Here is a 16,876-nt window from a genome sequence, read left to right as displayed (position 1 = left end):
AGTTGGGGTCTGATGAGAACATGTGGGGTTGCTAGGTTGGGACTGTCCTCGGATGGTTGGGGTGGGTGTGGCTGAAGCGGGGAATGATGCAAACGGGCAGGTGTTGGGGGGTTGTAGCTGAAGCTGTGATTGTAACTGGGGATTCACAGCTGAGCCCAGAGATGGAGAGGCTCGTGCCTCTTCCTCACCTGATCCGCTCCTCTCCCGCCCTGCCCAGCTCGGTGGCACAGTGCACACCACACACCAGCTCCCGCACCTTTATTGGACAGACGTGGGATTTCCAAACTCAAACAGGCTGTCTCTGTCCTGCACCAGCCCAGCCACAGCGACCATTCCCTTAGTTCCCAGGGAGACCAGCTCCCCACTGGAAGGCTCAAGTGCTGCTGGATGTCGTGGCTGGCCTGGAGGCGCTGATGTGGTAAGGGAGAGAGTTACACCTGTGTCCCGAGCTCTCCTCCCTTAGCCCTCTGAACCCACGAGTAAGACGCTGTCCCTCCTGGAACAAGGAAGCCACGTCCAGCAAGGCGTCCTCGATGTGCTGCCCCAGCCGGTGTGAGTCCTAGAGGGAGAGACGCATCAGGCCTCAGGCTGCTGGGAGAGGCTCGGGGCTGAAAGACAACAGGGCTGTGGGCCCGGATGGCTGGGTCTGGGGTAGGAGAGCCGGGGGGCCTGGAATTCGGGAGTGAGGGAGGGGCTGGGGGCCGAAAGTCTCCAGGACTGAGGGAGGAGGCCCTGGAGGCCCCCTTTGCTCTGCATTACCCTCCCTTCTCCGTGGCTCCCCACTTCTGTCTCTGACTCTTTCCCTGCACCTCCACCCATCCCACCACACTCCTTCCCTATGGCTCCGTCCTCTCTGCCCCTTTTTCTTCTTCCCATCTCCCAGGCTTCCTCCTTGCTGACGCCCTCTTTGTCTAATCACCCTGAATTCCTGGGTCTGAGGGAGAAGACAAGGCTGTACTGACGTGTGTCTCACCGTTTTTGTGCTTGATTTTTTGCTGGAGATGTGGAAGGTGATCATGTCATCCCCCATGAAGATATAAGAAACCCCGTAACCGTGGTCGTCAGCCTGGAAGGGAGGGAGAGAGGACCCAGGCAGCCTCCAGCCCTCTGCTCCCCCACTACCCGGGAGCGCAGATCCCCAGCCCCACCTCCCTCCAGGCTTCAGCCCCACTCACGGGCCCGAATCCACCGCCGGAGGAGACGTAGTCGGGGAAGTTGTGGAAGTCAAACAGGTGCGTCTGCTGCACAGGGATCTGGCTGGTGGCCAGACGCCACTGCTCGGACTGAACCTGCCGGACAGGAGGCGGGCCCGCGTCCAGGAAAGACACACAGACCCGCAGGTCCACGCCACCCTGGCCCAACCCCACTCCATGCAGCCGTGGCCCTTCCTGACCTCCTCCCGGCCGGCCCCTAAAGGTGCCAGGTCTGCGGTGGGGCTTTTCCCCTCAGGTAACCACACCCTCGTCGGCCCCGCCCCTTCCGAAGGACCACGCCCATCCGACCACGCCCCTCCCGTGGCCACGCCCTCTCCACCCCTTTTTCTCCTGTCCAGTCTCCCAGGCTTCCTCCTCGCTGCCGCCCCATTTGTCCAACTTTACCATCCTTGCCCTTCCGAGCCTCCCTTCTCCGTGGTTCCCCATTTCTGTCTCTAACTCTTTCCCTGCACCCCAACCTGGGCCAGGAAGGGCGACTGCAGGTGCAGGAGTTGGGACACAATGTAGAGTGCGAAGAGGTGGCGGTCGACCCCCTGGCCGCTCATCGCTGCCTTCAGCAGGGCCTGGTGCTTGTCCACCGCCATGCGGAACAGGGCGAGGCACTGTGGGATCTGGGGTCCCCGCGGGAAGTCACAGGTCATGGAAAGACAGGAAGTGGGCTTACTGCTGGGGCCTGTCACACCCCTGGCCTCCACCCAGCCTGCAACATCCCTGCAAGGCAGAGATAGAGGCTCTATTGTACAGAGAGAAAACCCGAGGCTCAGAGAGGGAAATTCACTTGCCCAGGGGCACACAGCAAGATAGAACCAGCTGGACCCCCAGGTCTAACTCCAGAGTCCAAGCTCCTTCTACTGAATCACAATGCCTCATAGGTAGTGCCTGAGAGGGAAAAGAGGTGTTGGGGTGGGGCGGAGTAGGGGGGTGGTTCTGAGCAGAAAGGGCACATGAAGAATTGTACAAAGGGAAGTCACACTTGGAGGTTAAAGAATCAAAGAGAGCTTCCTTGTGCAATCGCGGATCCTTCTCGGGTGCTGCCCCATGGAGACTAAGCTGAACTCCCTCTGTCTCCCCACATTAGCGAGCTCCTTAAGATGAGAGACCAGGCCTGGCTCCCCCCTATCCCTAATATCCACGTGGCCCTGGCCATCAGTACATGCTCCACCAATGCCTGAGAATGTGCAAATAAGGAAAGCCTCAGAGCAGGCCCTCACCCACCGTTTTTTCTCTGTCCTCCATGGCTCGCACGAAGTTGCAGGCTTCCCTCGTGCAGGATCGCACTGTCTCCGTCCGGCCTTCCAGGAACAAGCGAGTCATGGTCGACTCATAAGTCAAGCAGAATTGACCCCTGTCCTGGTGGATAAGGAGGAGAGGACCTGTCACGGGGCTCGGGAGGTCTGCACAGATCTGAGCCACCTCTGTCCAGACATCCAGCCTCCTCCCAAAAGGGCGGACCCACAATGGCAATGACCAAGAAGCGTCACTGAAAGGATGGAAGAGGCAAGTCTTGGGGTCCCAGAGTGGCTGAGGTCCTGTGAGGGGGACTGGGAGCCCGACTGACCCGAAAGTAGGCCAGCTGCAAGGCCATCTGGATGAAGCTGTCTGAGGAGAGGTGGCAGTGTTTGATGAAGCTCTTGCCGAAGTGGGAGAAGGGGAAGACATGGCAGTCGATGCTTCCAGACAAGGTCTGGGCTCCCCTCAGGGCCAGAGAGATGGATGGATGGATCTGCCGGAGAAGGGAGTGAGGAATGAGGGGCGAGGATTGGGAGTGGTCCTGGAGGCAGAGGGCGTGGAGCTTGGGCTGGGGTGGAATGTGGACATGCATGCATCAGACAAGAGAATGGAGCCGGAGGGCTGGGCTCTAGGTGGCAGTAATGATGGCAGTGAAGGTGGCATGCAGTAGGGGCCGGATGGGCATGGTGTTGGGTATACGGACCAGATTGGAGTTGGGGAAGAGGCTGGGGTTGGAGCACGGGATGGGGTTGGGGGTTGGATGGGTTGGGGATGGGATTCATTGGGTTGCGGATGGAGTTAGGGTTGGAGATGGGATTGAATTAACTATGGTAATGGTGTTGGGGATGGAGATGAGTCTGGGGCAGGAACGAATTTGGGGTTTGAGTGGGATAGGCTGGGTTGACGTGGGGGGGGTTAAGGATGGGATTGGGGGTAGGGCTAGGGTTAGAGTCAGGGCTGGGGATGAGTTTGGCTTGATAGGCAGTGGGGTATGGGTTTGCAGTGGGGTGGATTTTGAGCTTGGAGGTGGCAATGAATTTTACATCAAAGTTTGGAATTTGGGGACTTGGAAGAGCAGACCAGAGACCTGGCCTTACCTTGTCTGGAAGGTCCCAGTGCAGGCGCTGCGGCTGGGGCAGCGTGGGCTCCAGGAGGCCTTTGCAGTGGCCGTCTGCTGAGTAGCCGAGCTGAAAGCACTCTGTGGCCAGGGTGAACTAGGCAGGAGCAAAGGCTGTCAGATTCCTCCCCAAGACCGAGGGCCTCTAGCCAGGCACCTCCCTTCCTGAGTCCCTGGGGGCGGAGGCAGCCCCTGAGCACTGTTATGTGGACATGAATGGGCCTGAAGGGTTGAGGTTCCACTGAGTTGGGAGTTTCTTGTGCATAAATCCTCAAAGGGAGAAAACAAAACCCATTTTACAAATGAGACACAGGCAGGGAGGAGTCACGGCTTAGCTGGGTCATCCTCAGATATGCTGACCCCCACCCACCCCAAGTCCCATCCCAACCCCCCAGGCAGCACCACGGAAGAATAGGACCCCCGGGGGTGCAGACACCATCCCCTGTGTTTGGGGGGCTAAAGAGAATAGAGGTGCTTAGGACTGGAAGGGAGCTTCAAGGTAAGGGCAGGTTCAATTCTTCACCTGAAGAAGCTGAGACTCAGAGAAGGAGAGTCACTCGCCCGAGGTCACACAGCGAATCAGCGCTGGCAGAGCACGCTGACTTACTGTGGTGCGGGTGCCAGGCCTCACCCTGGACCTCAAACATTCTGGATTCATGGCCTCATTCTAAGGCGCAGCTGTGACGCTGGGGAAATCACTTCCTTACTCTGAGCCCCAACTGCCTGTTTGTCAAAGGAAGGTCTCTGCCTCGCTGAGTCTTCCTTTTTCTTTTGGCCTTAACACCCTGAGAGGAAGGTCTTGAGAATGGGGAGGGTGGCCCCTGAAGGGTTTTGGTTTTTTTGTTTATGTTTTTTTGGTTTTTTTTTTTTCAGATTTATTTATGCAAACAAGAACCGGGGTACAGGCCAGAGGTGCAGGGTGGGGGTGAGAGGATTCAACAGAGACAGAGTGGGGAACAGAACGGGCAGATCTACTGAAATCCACTGCTGAGGGGAGCAGCGGGGGAGACAGGAGAGATCTGCTGTGCCATGTGTGTCACCTCCCTGACCAGGGATCAAACTCCTGTTGCAGAGGCTGTGGATAGCTTCATAGTGCTGTGACTTAACCCTTGCACCACCAGGGAGGTCCCTGGATGGGGTTTTGGGGGTACTGACTACCCTACCTCCCACATGTGTCCTGAGATGGGGCAGTCGGCCCACGAGTGTTCCACGCTGAGACCCAGCTTCCCGTTGGAGAAGACGATTAGGGTGAAGGATTTGTCAAACCATCTGTAGAAGGATTTGCCAAACCACAGTGAGAACCGAAGAGCGAGGTCAGGAATGAACTCTGGGTCCTCTGGGGGGGACATGCAGGGACTTCAGCTTGGGAAGATCTGGGAATTAGGGCTGGGGTCGTGGAGTGGGATCTCTCAGAGGCTGGGAGTTTCTGGGTGGTCTCAGAGATGTCACTAGGGTTTGGAGAGTTGGTGGACTTTGAGAGAACCTTCAGAGAAAAGTTCAAGGTTTACAGGGTGCTGGAGATTAGGGGGAGTCTCCTAGGGACCTCAGAAATCAGAATGATGCCTGGTGGGCCTCCAGGAAGTTGTCTGAGGGCCTCATGGTCTGGGGGTCCTGGATCTGGGGTCCTGGGCCTGGAACACTTGCATTCAGGTCCAACGATTCCATGTTTCCCAGCCTGGGGTTGTGGTAGGGGGAGGGGGTGATTCTGGATCTGAGGATCTAGGTGTAGCGGTTTGGTGGTGATCAGAGCTGGTGTCCCAGGGTCTGAGGTGCAGGGCCTGGGGGATTCTCTGGGTCCCAGGTCTCAGAAGCCTTGGACCTGGGGTTCTCTGATCTGGGGAGACCCTGGATCTGGAAACTGCCCAGGTCTTGGGGTTCAGGGGCTGCTTGTCAGGTAACCAGTATCCCAGGTCTAGATATTGTGTTCTGGGGTCTCAGGACCAGGAGGAGTCCACGCTCTTGCAAACTCACCGGTCGTGGCCCCTGCCAGCCAAGAGGGCGTGGGCATAGGCATCCAGAGATGCTGCGGGGTCCTCCTTGCTGAGCCCTGCAGGCTCACAGTCCAGTGAGACGAAGAACGCAGCCCCTTCCACCGCCTCCAGGGCATCCTGGGCCTGGCTCTTCAGCGAACTCCGCACCTGGGCCCACATGTCCCTGTCGGGGGACGTGCCTGAGCCAGGTGGCCCTCCACCGGCCCGCCTCCACCACCTGCCCCCTCTGGCCTCCCCACTCAGCGCTGGCTGCCTCCGGGCCCGCTGCCCTCGGGCGCTCACCTGGGAGCTGCGGTCAAGGCCGCCAGATGCTCCTCGTGGGGGCAGGCAGGGGAGGGGTCATCCAGGATTCGCTGAAACTGCTGCTCCAGGGCTCGCGGGGAGAGCAGGCTGCCCTGGGAGTGGGTCCCCACGCGGAAGAATCGGCCCCGGTGGAAGACGGCCACGTGTCTGCTGTCTCCGAGGTGGCGGATGTGGTCTGGGGGCGGCGTTAGCAGAGGTGTGGGGGCGCGGGCCGGACACCCGGGAATGCGAATGATGACCACCCACTGGGCATTCCCCGTGTGGCTTACACCCGTCTAAGCAGTCACTTAGAGGTGAGGAAGCTGAGGCTCAGAAGGGTAATAATCAGCCCAAGGTCACACAGCTCGGGAGCCGTGGAGCGGGATGCTAACCCGGGTGGCTGGCTCAGGAGCGCACAGTGTCAGTCAGTTCACTGTTGGGCCTCTGTCAGAGAGAGGGAGCGGGTCTCACCTTTCTGGACGCCAGGAATGCGGGTGGTATTGAATATCTTCTCATACTGGGCAGAGCATAAGGGCCGCATCCCCATCAGCAGAGTCTGCAGGATGTGTGGGCTCGTGAACTGCCTCCAGGGCCACGTGGCCCCCCAGCCTCCCCTCCAGCCCCCGGGCGGGGCAGCGGGGGGCTCTTACTGGCAGAATCTCCTGGCGGTTCAGGTGGTGGCGGTACAGGAGGAGGGCATGGACGGCGTTCCCCGCCCGAGCGGCCTGAAGCGGCGTGGGGGTGACGTACAGGAAATCCTAGAGGCCAGGCCAGGGGAGAGAAAAATGCTGGGGATCAGGTTCGTTCCTGATGGGGGAGACATTGACCTCAAACACAGGCCCTGGCCCCTACAGAAGGCCGGATGTTGAGTTTCAGACAGTGACTCAGGCCATAGTCACAAATCCTGCATTCTACCCAGATGCCTCAACGCTCAGCCTGGGGAACTATGAACCCCACCCCTCCCGAGTCTTTCACTCCTTTCTCCCCTTCTCACCATCATATAATAGTTGCTGTTCACCATCAGCGAGTTCCGGGATCGCAGGTACACAAATTCTTCCCACCAGTCACTGACCTGTAAGTGGGGCAGAAAGACACACAGCTGGGATAGCTGGGGGAGAATGGGAAGAAGGTAGTGGAAGTTGTGAGTCCCCCAAGACCTTGCTGTGTCGAACAGAAAGGGTGGGGTTCGGTAAAGAAGGCCATCATGATCAGTAACTGGCAAAAACCTAGAGGTTCATCAATAGATCAGTTACTTAGCTAAACCCCAAGAATGGAGGTTATGGAATAGTATACGGCTGTTAAAAAGAACAACTGCCACAGAGTGAGTGCCAAGACAAGCTGTCAAGTGAAAAACATGCAACAATCCCATCTGAGACTTAAAAAACTACAATCATCTAAATGTCCATGAGCAGGGGCCTCCCTGGTGGCGCAAGGGGTTAAGTCTCCACACTATGAAGCTATCCACAGCCACTGGAGCACGAGTTCTATTCCCAGCCAGGGAGGTGGCCATCAGGGCACAGCAGACCTCTCCTGTCTTGCCTGCTGCTCCCCTCAGCAGCGTATTTCAGTAGATCTGCCTGTTCTGCCTCCCACTCTGTCTCTGGTGAATCTTCTCACCCCCCACCCATCTGGCCTGTACCCCTGTTCTCATATGCATAAATAAATAAATCTTTAAAATAAATAAATGTCCATGAGCAGACCAATGGATAACCAAAATGTGTTCTGTCCATAGAATGCAATGTTAATAGCAATGTAAAAAAGAATGAAGCTCTGATGCAGGTTACAATGTGGAGGAAACACAAAAACATTGTGCTAAATGACAGGGGTTAGACACAAGAAGATAGTGTATGATTCCACTGAGATCATTCGCATAAATGGTGAAGTGACAAATTTTGTTTTGCACGTTTTACTGTAATAAAAAATGAAATCTCTAAAATGATGCTACCCTCTCACCCAGCATTCCCGCTTTGATATCTAGCTAGAGAATAGGAAACCAACAACTCAAAAAATTACATGCTCCATGATGTCTGCTGGAGCATCCTTTACAGCAGCCGGGACTGGACACAATCTAAGTAAGCAGAAAATACCAGCCTCCTGCACTTAGCCTCTAGGCAGCTGCCAGCTGTCTCTCTGGGGGTCACTGAAAACAGCAAAATAAACCAAGAGCCCCAAGATGCAAACAATGTGAAACTAAACAGATAGCATATAGGACACTGGTTGACAGTGTGAGAATTAAAACAAGGGGCAAGAAACACTTTCTTCCACCTCAGCTTGGAATTTATCAGTCAGCTGGAATATTCTGTGCTCTGCGTGTGTACACGATGAGCAGGAACCAGCCAGAGGGTTGACTTGGGGGCTCCACATACATTTTAGCGAGCAGGCAAACAGGCAAATCCGGAATCCACAAATAACGAGGATCGACCTATATAAAAAGTCTAAGTGATAATGAAGTGCTGTGTTGGAAGACAAGCTGGGCTCAGCTTTTTTTTCTTTCTTTTTGGACTCAAGATAATGGTGTATGTTATAAATGTCAGTGCCTTAGAGGTACCAACATAGATAAATGAGCTAGACAGATAGTGATATAAATACACTATATATAGTATGTGTATATATATATATACATATGTGTACATATAAAGTATGTGTGTATGCACTTTTAAAAAATCAGTTTCTGGGCCTCCCCGGTGGCGCAGCGGTTGAGCGCTGGGTTGCGAAGCTGCGCGCGGCCTCTGCGGCGCCGGTTCGATCCCCGGCTGCTCCCCGGCCACCAGAGGAGGGTCCCACATGGCGCGCAGACCTCTCCTGCCGCCCGCTGCTCCCCTCAGCAGTGTACTTCGGTCCTTCTGCCTGCTCTGCTCCCCACTCTGGCTCTGGTGAATTCTCTCGCCCTCCCGCGCTTCTGACTGTACCCAGTGCATGTATAAACAAAAAACAAACAAACAAACCAGCAAACAAATAAATAAAGCATGCCTCTATAAAAAAAAAAAAAAAAAAAAAAAAAAAAAAATCAGTTTCTTAAAGATTTATTTTTATTTATGCATACAATAACTGTGGTGTAGGCCAGAGGTGTGGGGGCTAAGAGTATTCCCCAGAGACAGAGTGGGGAGCAGAACAGGCAGATCTACTAAAACACACTGCTGAGGGGAGCAGCAGGTGAGACAGGAGAGGTCTGCTTCGCCCTGAGCGTCACCTCCCTGGCTGGGGATCGAACTCATAGTGCAGTAGCTGCCAACAGCTTGGTAGTGCTGACTTTAAACCCTGCACCACCAGGGAGGCTCCTAAAAATTTTAATTTTTGAAAGAGCTCTCACTCCTCCTTCCTGCCAACTAGGCAGTTTCAATTTCCCTCCAACCCTCCAGGCTCAGCTCTAATACTTTTTTCCTCCTGAAACCCAGATTCTCTCATGCAGCACAAGCCCCCTCTGACCCACCCCATCAGTCCCCTCCAACTCATCACAAGCTCCCACGGAATAGGGGGTCTTTAAGGCCCGGTCTGGGTAAATCCCCACCTGGAGATCTGTGTCTTCGTTTCCAAAGGACCTCAGCTCAGCTCAACAATCAAGGGCTTCGCTCCTGAACTTTGATTAGAAGTCCATTTGGAGGTGTCGTGAGGGAGGAGTAGAACTATTCTGTGGGCAGGCTGACTGACAGGGCTGAGACTCAGAGGCTGGCTGCCCCCTGGATTTCTGGTTCAAATACCTGGAGGTTGGGACGGGGCTCTGGAGGTGGGCGGGCCCTGGAGGCGGAGTTTACATTAGTAGAAAGTGGGCTCCAAAAGCTAGAGCCTGGTGGGCGGGGTTCAAAATGTAGGCAGGTGATGAAAGGTTTGAGAACATTGGGGAGTAAGGAGGAAGTCGGAATATCGTCGCATCTGGTGGCGCTGGGGTTAAGACGCAACCAATGAAGCTACCTGCAGCCACTGCAGCACGAGTTCGATCCCCGGCCAGGGAGCTACCCACATGGCGCGGCAGACCTCTCCTGGCTCACCGGCTGCTCCCCTCAGCAGTGATTTCAGTACATTTGCCTGCTCTGCTCCCGCCTCTCTTTGGTGAATCCTCTCACCCCCTCACACCTCTGGCCTGCACCCCAGTTCTTGTATGCATAAATAAATAAATCTTTAAAATAAATAAATAAATAAAAGGGAGTGAGAGGGCGGGGCTCAGCGCAAGGAGCGGGGGGCGGGGCTCAGCGTGGGTACGCCAGCGGCGAAGACCAATCGCGGCAGGGCTCGCGGCCGTGGGCGTGTCGAGGGGCGGGGCAGGCCTCGGAGGGCGGGCTCAGAACCTTGGCCTTCCTGGAGGGACACTCACGTAATTGGACGCCCACCAGGACTTGAGCCGCAGGTACCACTGCAGCAGCGAGGCCTGCAGCCTCAGGAACTCCTGCGCCAGGAAGGCCGTCCAGTCGAAGTCCTCGTCTGAGAGGATGGGCCGGACAGACTCCAGGTACTGCGGGGCGACGCCGGGGAGAGGGTAGGTCAGCAGCCCCCGCCTCGGGGCTCGGGCCCTGCCCCATCCCCGGGACACGGAGCCCACCTTGTGCACAGTGTCCTGCACGGAAGGCACGGGCTGCCGCGGCAGGGAGCGCTGATAACCGAAGAGCATGGGGTGGCGGCCAGAGAAGATGCGGACCAGGGCCTGCACGGAAGCCAAAACGTGGAGATCAGCAAACCCCTCGCTGGGGCTGAGGCCTGGGGCCAGGCGGTGTGTGGCCACCCACCGGGACAACGGGACAGCGAGGGAGAGAGAGGGGGCGCAGAGATGGAAGAGGGGAGGTGGAAACCCAGAGCGAGGGAGACCCGACTCAGGCTCTGCCTCCCGCATACCAGCCAGGTCTTGGTGGGTGAGGACATGGTTCCATGGGGCTCAAGGAGCCAGCCGTGGTAAGACAGAAGAAGCCGCAGGGCCACGTGAAGTGTGAAAATCAGGGCTCCCCAAAGACAAGATGCAAACAGTGCTGCTGCCAGGACCCCTCGGAGCCTGTGGTGCTGTCCGCCCCTGTGGGAAGAGATAGGATGGGCCTGGGCCTCAGCCTCCGCCTCAGAACCCAACCCCCCTTCAGCCCCCACCCAGCCCTGCCTTTCCTAATATCCCCCGACCCTGGTCTTTTGGTTGTCAGAGGCATAGCTTGTGGAATTAGAGGCAGTCAGGGAAGTTCAGTTTCCTCTCTGTGAAGTAGGCGGGATCTGTCAGCCCACCACCAGGACTGTGGGAACACTGAGCTTCTAAAGACACTTCCCATGGAAATTGGTAGGAGTGGAAGCTGGTATTTCCTCCACTCCTAGAGAGCACATTATACTCCAAGGCAGTGCTTTGCAAAGTGGAGCCTGTAACTGGGAGTCAGCTGAGAATGCAAATTCCCAGGTCCCACGCAGACCTACTAAGACCACCTGGGGAGGAGCCCCGCAGTCAGTGTTTCAGCAAGCCCTCCAGTGATTCCAACACAAACTCCAGTGTAGGAAACGTTGGTCTAAAGTTACACTGAATGAACATGGTTGCAAAGCTGCACTCAGATAAATATGAGCAAATCCCACTTAGAGGATGTTGGCCCTTCACCGCCCCTCTGTAGAATAAGTACATCCAACCCCCTGGAGATTTCTACCTCTGATCCTGGATCTGCCCTTTGGAGCTGTCTGCACAGATCTGAAAGTCCTTCTCCAGGAGGACTAACCCCTGAGTAAGAAACTGTCACTTCACCTGCACTTGGTTTCCAATCCTTTCCCAAAAATGAGAGCCACTACTGCAATTATACAACCACTCCCACTTAGTGGCCCCCAGTACCATACTGAATATCCCACCTACATGATTTTGTTTAATTCTTCCAGGGCCTCCCTGGTGGCGCAAGGGGTTAAGACGCAACCTATGAAGTTATCCACAGCCACTGCAGCATGAGTTCGATCCCTGGCCAGGGAGCTACCCACATGGCACAGCAGACCTCGCCTGACTCACCCGCTCCTCTCCTGACTCGCCCGCTGCTCTCCACAGCAGTGTATTTCAGCAGTGTATTTCTTTTTTTTTTATTTCTTTTTTTAAATTTTTTTATTTTTTAAAGATTTATTTATTTATTTATACAAGCACTGGGTACAGTCAGAAGCGCGGGAGGGTGAGAGAATTCACCAGAGCCAGAGCGGGGAGCAGAGCAGGCAGAAGGACCGAAGTACACTGCTGAGGGGAGCAGTGGGCGGCAGGAGAGGTCTGTGTGCCATGTGGGACCCTCCTCCAGTGGCCAGGGAGCAGCCGGGGATCGAACTGGCTCTGTAGAGGCCGCGGGCGGCTTTTAAAGCTAGCGCTCAACCGCTGCGCCACTGGGGAGGCCCTCAGCAGTGTATTTCAGTAAATAAATCTTTAACTCTTCCAACCATCCTAAGAAGCAATTATTATTATTATTTTTTAAAGATTCATCCACTTATGCGTATAAGAACTGGGGCACAGGCCAGAGGTGCGGGGGGTGAGAGGATTCACCAGAGACAGAGTGGGGAACAGAACAGGAGGAATGACTGAAACACACTGCTGAGGGGAGCAGCGGGCGAGTCAGGAGAGGTCTGCTGCGCCATGTGGGCTGCTCCTTGGCCGGCCAGGGATTGAACTCATGCTACAGAGGTTGCGGATTGCTTCATAGTGTGGTGCTTAACCCCTTGTGCCACCATGGAGGCCCAGAAGCAATTATTATTACCCCAATTTTACAGATGAAGATCGTGACACGAAGAATGATAAAGTATCTTGCCATTCTTGCTTACACAGCTAGATGCTGGCAGAGCTTATACTTTTGCTATTATTTCCTAGGTTGTAACCATCCCTCTCAGCAAGAAGCAGCTGGGATGGGAAATTATGCAAATAGAAGGGAGATCATCACCTCCTTTTTTTACCAATGCTATAACTTTGTTAATCTGACCCAAACTAAGTCTCCAAAATTAACTTTCTTTTATCATGCATGCCACACTGATGGAGAAGTTTACTGGGTTGAGGGAGAGTAGCTAGAGGGGTCACTGGGCTGAAGTGTGGGAGCTCACCAGTCAGGCAGCAATTCTTTGATCTTTTCCATCAGTCCTAGGGAAGGATCCAGTTGGAGGAACCAGGCAAGCTGGATTGCACTGAAGAGGAAGAGCCAGCTGAGAGGGCTAGCGGGGAACACACCAGTGAGGAAGTCATTCTGCAGGGAGGAAAGGGCAGCCATCCAATCATTCATCCCCTCCACTAGGCCCTGTTCTTAGACATTTATTGAACGTTTATCGAACATCTTGAGCTGGGTGCTCAAGATCCAGTGGGGAACAGACAGACCTGGGTTCTGCCATCAGGGAGGTTAGTGCAGAGTGAAACAAATGGTAATGGTGGTAGGACAAGGCCCAGGAGTCCAGTGATGGCAGGTTGCTTAGCATGAGGGAGTCAAGGAGAGCTCCCTGGAGGAGGTTACTCTTCAGGTGGGACAAGGACCCTGAAATTAAAATGATTCCCCATGTACAGCCAGGTCTGAAGCTTGGCAGACCTTCTAGAACTCCATAGCCATGGAATAAATAAAAGTGCTAGGTCACTAACTACAGTCTCAGCGATGTGAGCTACAGATGACTTTTTTTTTAAAGATTTATTCCATTTATTTATGCATTCAAGAGCTGGGATGTAGGCCAGAGGTATGTGGGGTGAGAGGATTCACCAGAGGTAGAGTGGGGAGCAGAGTCACTGAAATCCACTGCTGAGGGGAGCAGCGGGGAGACAGGAGAGGTCTGCTGCGCCATGTGGGTAGCTCCCTGGCCGGGGATCGAACTGGTGCTGCAGTGGCTGCTGATAGCTTCATAGTGCTGAGACTTAACCCCTGCGCCACCAGGGAGGCCCTTCTCACATTGAGTGAATGGAAGACCTTGGAGACCATGGTTTTGAACTTGAGCTCTGGAGCCCACACTGTGGACTCATCTCTTCTCTGTCACTAACTACCCGAGTGACTTCTCCTTTCTGTTTCTCACTTTCCTCCATGTGTATGTGTATGTTAAACCTTTAGATGCTGGGTTGGCCGGAGGCCTGGGGGCCCCATGGGCAAGGCTGGAGGGGCTCTTTGGGGCTCTGGGGTGGTGGTTCTTTACCCACTGGATGAGATGGCTGTATTTTGTCAACCAATATGGTGATCGAGGTGCCCATCAGCCCGCTCAGCTGCCGCAGGGAAAGAATCCCTGAGCCTGGGCTGGTCCTTCATTTACTCCAAGCCCCCAGCGCCCTCTTCCTGCCGCCTCCTTGTTCTCCGAGCCTGCATCACCATCTCACACACTGCACGTCTGCTTGTTTATCTTCACTGCCGAGCAGGATTCTGTCTCTCTTGCTCCCTGCCATGTCCACAGAGCCCCCAACAGTGGGGGGTCCTTACATGCTCCCTAGATAGTCATTGAATGAATGAAGCACTGACACTTATTCAGCCCTTGCCACTGGCCAGGCTTGGTTAGTGCTCACGTGCAGGAACGTGTTGAATTGTTAGGGGGAAAAGGCTGTCCCAAAGCAAATTCCATACAGGCTTTGTGGACTCCACCCCCACCCCAGGTCAAAGCCAAAGACACTGGGAACTCCAAATCCCATCACCACCAAAGGGAAGGTGGCTGGGACCTGAGGGTGGGGTTAAGCAGCCAGGTGGATACAAAAGGCAGACACGTGGGCTTTGGGGGCTCTCTCCATTTTTTGGGCTCTTGGCCAGCAGCAGCGTCCGGTCAGCTCTGAGAGTGACTTTGGGGTTTCCAGGTCATCGGATCGGGTAGGACGCATTAAAGACTTTATTTCCCTATTTTCTCCCTGAGTTGTACATTTTCCTTATTTCCTTTTCTCTTGTAAATAAACCTTTTATTAACCTTTTGCGTGTGTCTGTAGTAGAGTATTCATAAGTCCCTTTAAAGCGTGCGGGTGAGGACCCACAGCCAGGAACCCGTTTAATATCGGGGTTGCTCTATAACAGAATCTTTTTGATCATCCTTGAGGATGGTACTGTCTTCACCCCCTCCTACCTGTGGGGAAACTGAGGCTGCTTGTCCAAGGCTACACAGCCAGCAAATGCGGAGCAGGATTCAAACTCAGTCCTGACAGACCCCACAGGGGTTCAAGACCTCTATCAAGAGAGGCTGTGACCAGCGGGGATACTCCAGAGAGAGATGGAACCGGAGTCCAGAGCCCGGGACACCTGTGCGGACACAGGCGGGGCAGATGCTGGATGCACGCATTCGGGAGCACAGAGCAGGAATCTGGCTTTTCCAGATTCCTGGAAGGCGGCAGGTTGGCAAATGAAGGCAGGATACTCAGCTTGGAAAAGTAGGGAGGCTACCATGTACCCCGCAGAGGAGGACTGTGGGTTCTGGAGCAGGGGCAAGGAGGGCCTTCTCAGACCCAGTGAGCGAGGGCCGGGGAAAGGAGAGACCTTCAGGATTTGGGGTGTAGGCTACTCAAGATCTTGATCGAGTCTTGTGGTTCTGCAAATGGAGCAACGAGCTTAGAATCTAAAGATTAAGCTTAAGGTAACAGGTGCATGTGAAGGGAAGGGGAAGGCATTGCAGAAATTGGGGTGGAAGTTGTGTTTGGTGGTGTGGGAAAAGGAGGTGGGTTGTCCAGGTATTGGGTGCAAGAGGTTAAATAGGGGTTCCCCATAGGTGAGGTTGAGGATACTGAAAGCGAGCCCCAGAGAATCCAGGAAGGGCTCTAAGGGGACCTGGAAGTAGACGCTGAAATTCCTGGGGGGCGTGGGGTGGTGATAGGGTCTCAGACATCAGGATGCCGAATATAGGCTCCTGGCACCCAGGGAGAAAACCAGGCCGCAGCCCTCCTCACCCAGAAACGGGAGAGATGCCTCTTCCAGGAGCGCAGTCCGGAGAGGTAGATCTCCTGCAGCACCGGGGCACTGAGCTCCGCTTCTGCCCCGTCCGAGGTCAGCGAGGAAGGGAACCCCTCGGCCTGGCGCGCTTCAGCCATGACGCTCTGGGGGGCAGGGCGAGAGTCATCCTCCAGGCCCCCGGTGCCCTCCTCCCGCAGACCCGGGAATGGAGGACCCCGGCTCCCCCTTCCCTAAGCACCGGAGACGTCAATTGGGGACCTCTGTGAACGCATAGAGAGGGAGGAGGGAGAAGTCGCGTAAAGCTCTTTTTTCTGACTGGGCTAAGAACAGGGTGCGGGGGCAGTGCCTCCCCTGCAGGGGACTTTCAGGGTCCGGGGGTGGTGGCGGAAACCGGTCCTGGGCGAGTTGTGGGGTCCCGAGACCAGCGCTATCCCAGGCCCATTGGAAACGAACACCTGCCGGACGCTGGCACTGCCGCCCTATTTCCGCTTCCCATTCCGAGCGGTGGCGGGTGGGGGCAGGGATCGGAGGGAGGTTGTCCTTAAATTCATCCCCTCCGGGGTGGCCCGGCCTCCCCTCCCCCCCGCCTGGGGCTGGAGGGGGAGGGAAGCGCCCCACTGCGCATGCCTCGCCGTCAGGGATGCTGAGGCTGTGCGGGGAGCAGCGAGGCCGGGTGATGGAGGGGCCCGCGCGCCCAGCCCCAGACCCCGCTCTCGGCCCCACGCCGGAGCTCGGGCCCTGCGGCCCGGTACTCACCACTCTGGACCCGAAGACCGAGCCCGAGAACACGCCCCGATCCCCGACTTAGAGCGCCGGGCCCCAAGGCTCCCACTCGCATGTGTCCAGCTCTAGTGCAACGAGCCCGGGACTTGGTCGCTGAGCCCGCGGGGCTCCGGCGCGCCCCCGATTGTCCAACAGCCAGGAACCCCGGTTTCTTGCTCGCGCTGTCCTCGCCGGGTATCAAGCCCCGCCTCCTTCCAAAATCTCGGCCCCTTGTCCCCGCCCCTCCTAATCTCCGCGCTCCTCCCGCCCCCCGGAGTCCCCGTGGCCAATCCCCGCCCGCCCCGCACCCCAGCCCCGCCCGCTCCCCCCGGCGTCCCGGAGCTAAGCAGCCTCCCGCCCCCGAGTCCCCGGCGCCGGGCTTCCCAGTTCGCTCGTGTCTCTTTCTCTCACGGAACCAGGCCCAGCTCGGAGCCCGCAGCCCACTCTGGGTGACGTGAAGCCACGCGCTCGGGGCACCCGGGCCCTCGG

The 16,876-nt window shown here is 56.0% G+C and overlaps 1 protein-coding gene across 3 annotated transcripts; it reads right to left on the bottom strand.

Moving 5' to 3' along the window:
* Positions 1-214: 214 nt before the first annotated feature.
* Positions 215-16,591, bottom strand: CPT1C (carnitine palmitoyltransferase 1C). Of its 3 annotated transcripts, none has more exons than XM_037517007.2 (19): positions 16,382-16,591; positions 15,622-15,885; positions 12,843-12,982; positions 10,659-10,830; positions 10,369-10,470; positions 10,144-10,281; positions 6,829-6,906; positions 6,485-6,592; positions 6,306-6,390; positions 5,835-6,030; positions 5,533-5,715; positions 4,725-4,830; positions 3,542-3,658; positions 2,773-2,937; positions 2,430-2,564; positions 1,673-1,825; positions 1,176-1,289; positions 974-1,066; positions 215-559 (listed from the first exon to the last, which is right to left on the bottom strand). In XM_037517007.2, the coding sequence occupies exons 2-19, from the start codon at positions 15,760-15,762 to the stop codon at positions 374-376; spliced, it is 2,412 nt and encodes an 803-aa protein (XP_037372904.1). In that variant the 5' UTR covers positions 15,763-15,885; positions 16,382-16,591; the 3' UTR covers positions 215-373. The 3 variants fall into 3 exon arrangements, with proteins under 3 accessions (XP_037372904.1, XP_037372903.1, XP_037372905.1); XM_037517006.2 differs by having other exon boundaries at positions 15,622-15,768; XM_037517008.2 differs by lacking the exons at positions 15,622-15,885; positions 16,382-16,591 and adding an exon at positions 13,111-14,335.
* Between the last annotated feature and the right edge of the window lie 285 nt (positions 16,592-16,876).

The sequence above is a fragment of the Talpa occidentalis genome, unplaced genomic scaffold (genome assembly GCF_014898055.3).
Source record: "Talpa occidentalis isolate TD23 unplaced genomic scaffold, MPIMG_talOcc4v2.1 talOcc4.17, whole genome shotgun sequence".
NCBI classification, from domain to species: Eukaryota; Metazoa; Chordata; class Mammalia; order Eulipotyphla; family Talpidae; genus Talpa; species Talpa occidentalis.
This window is presented reverse-complemented; position numbering and strand designations above follow the sequence as displayed.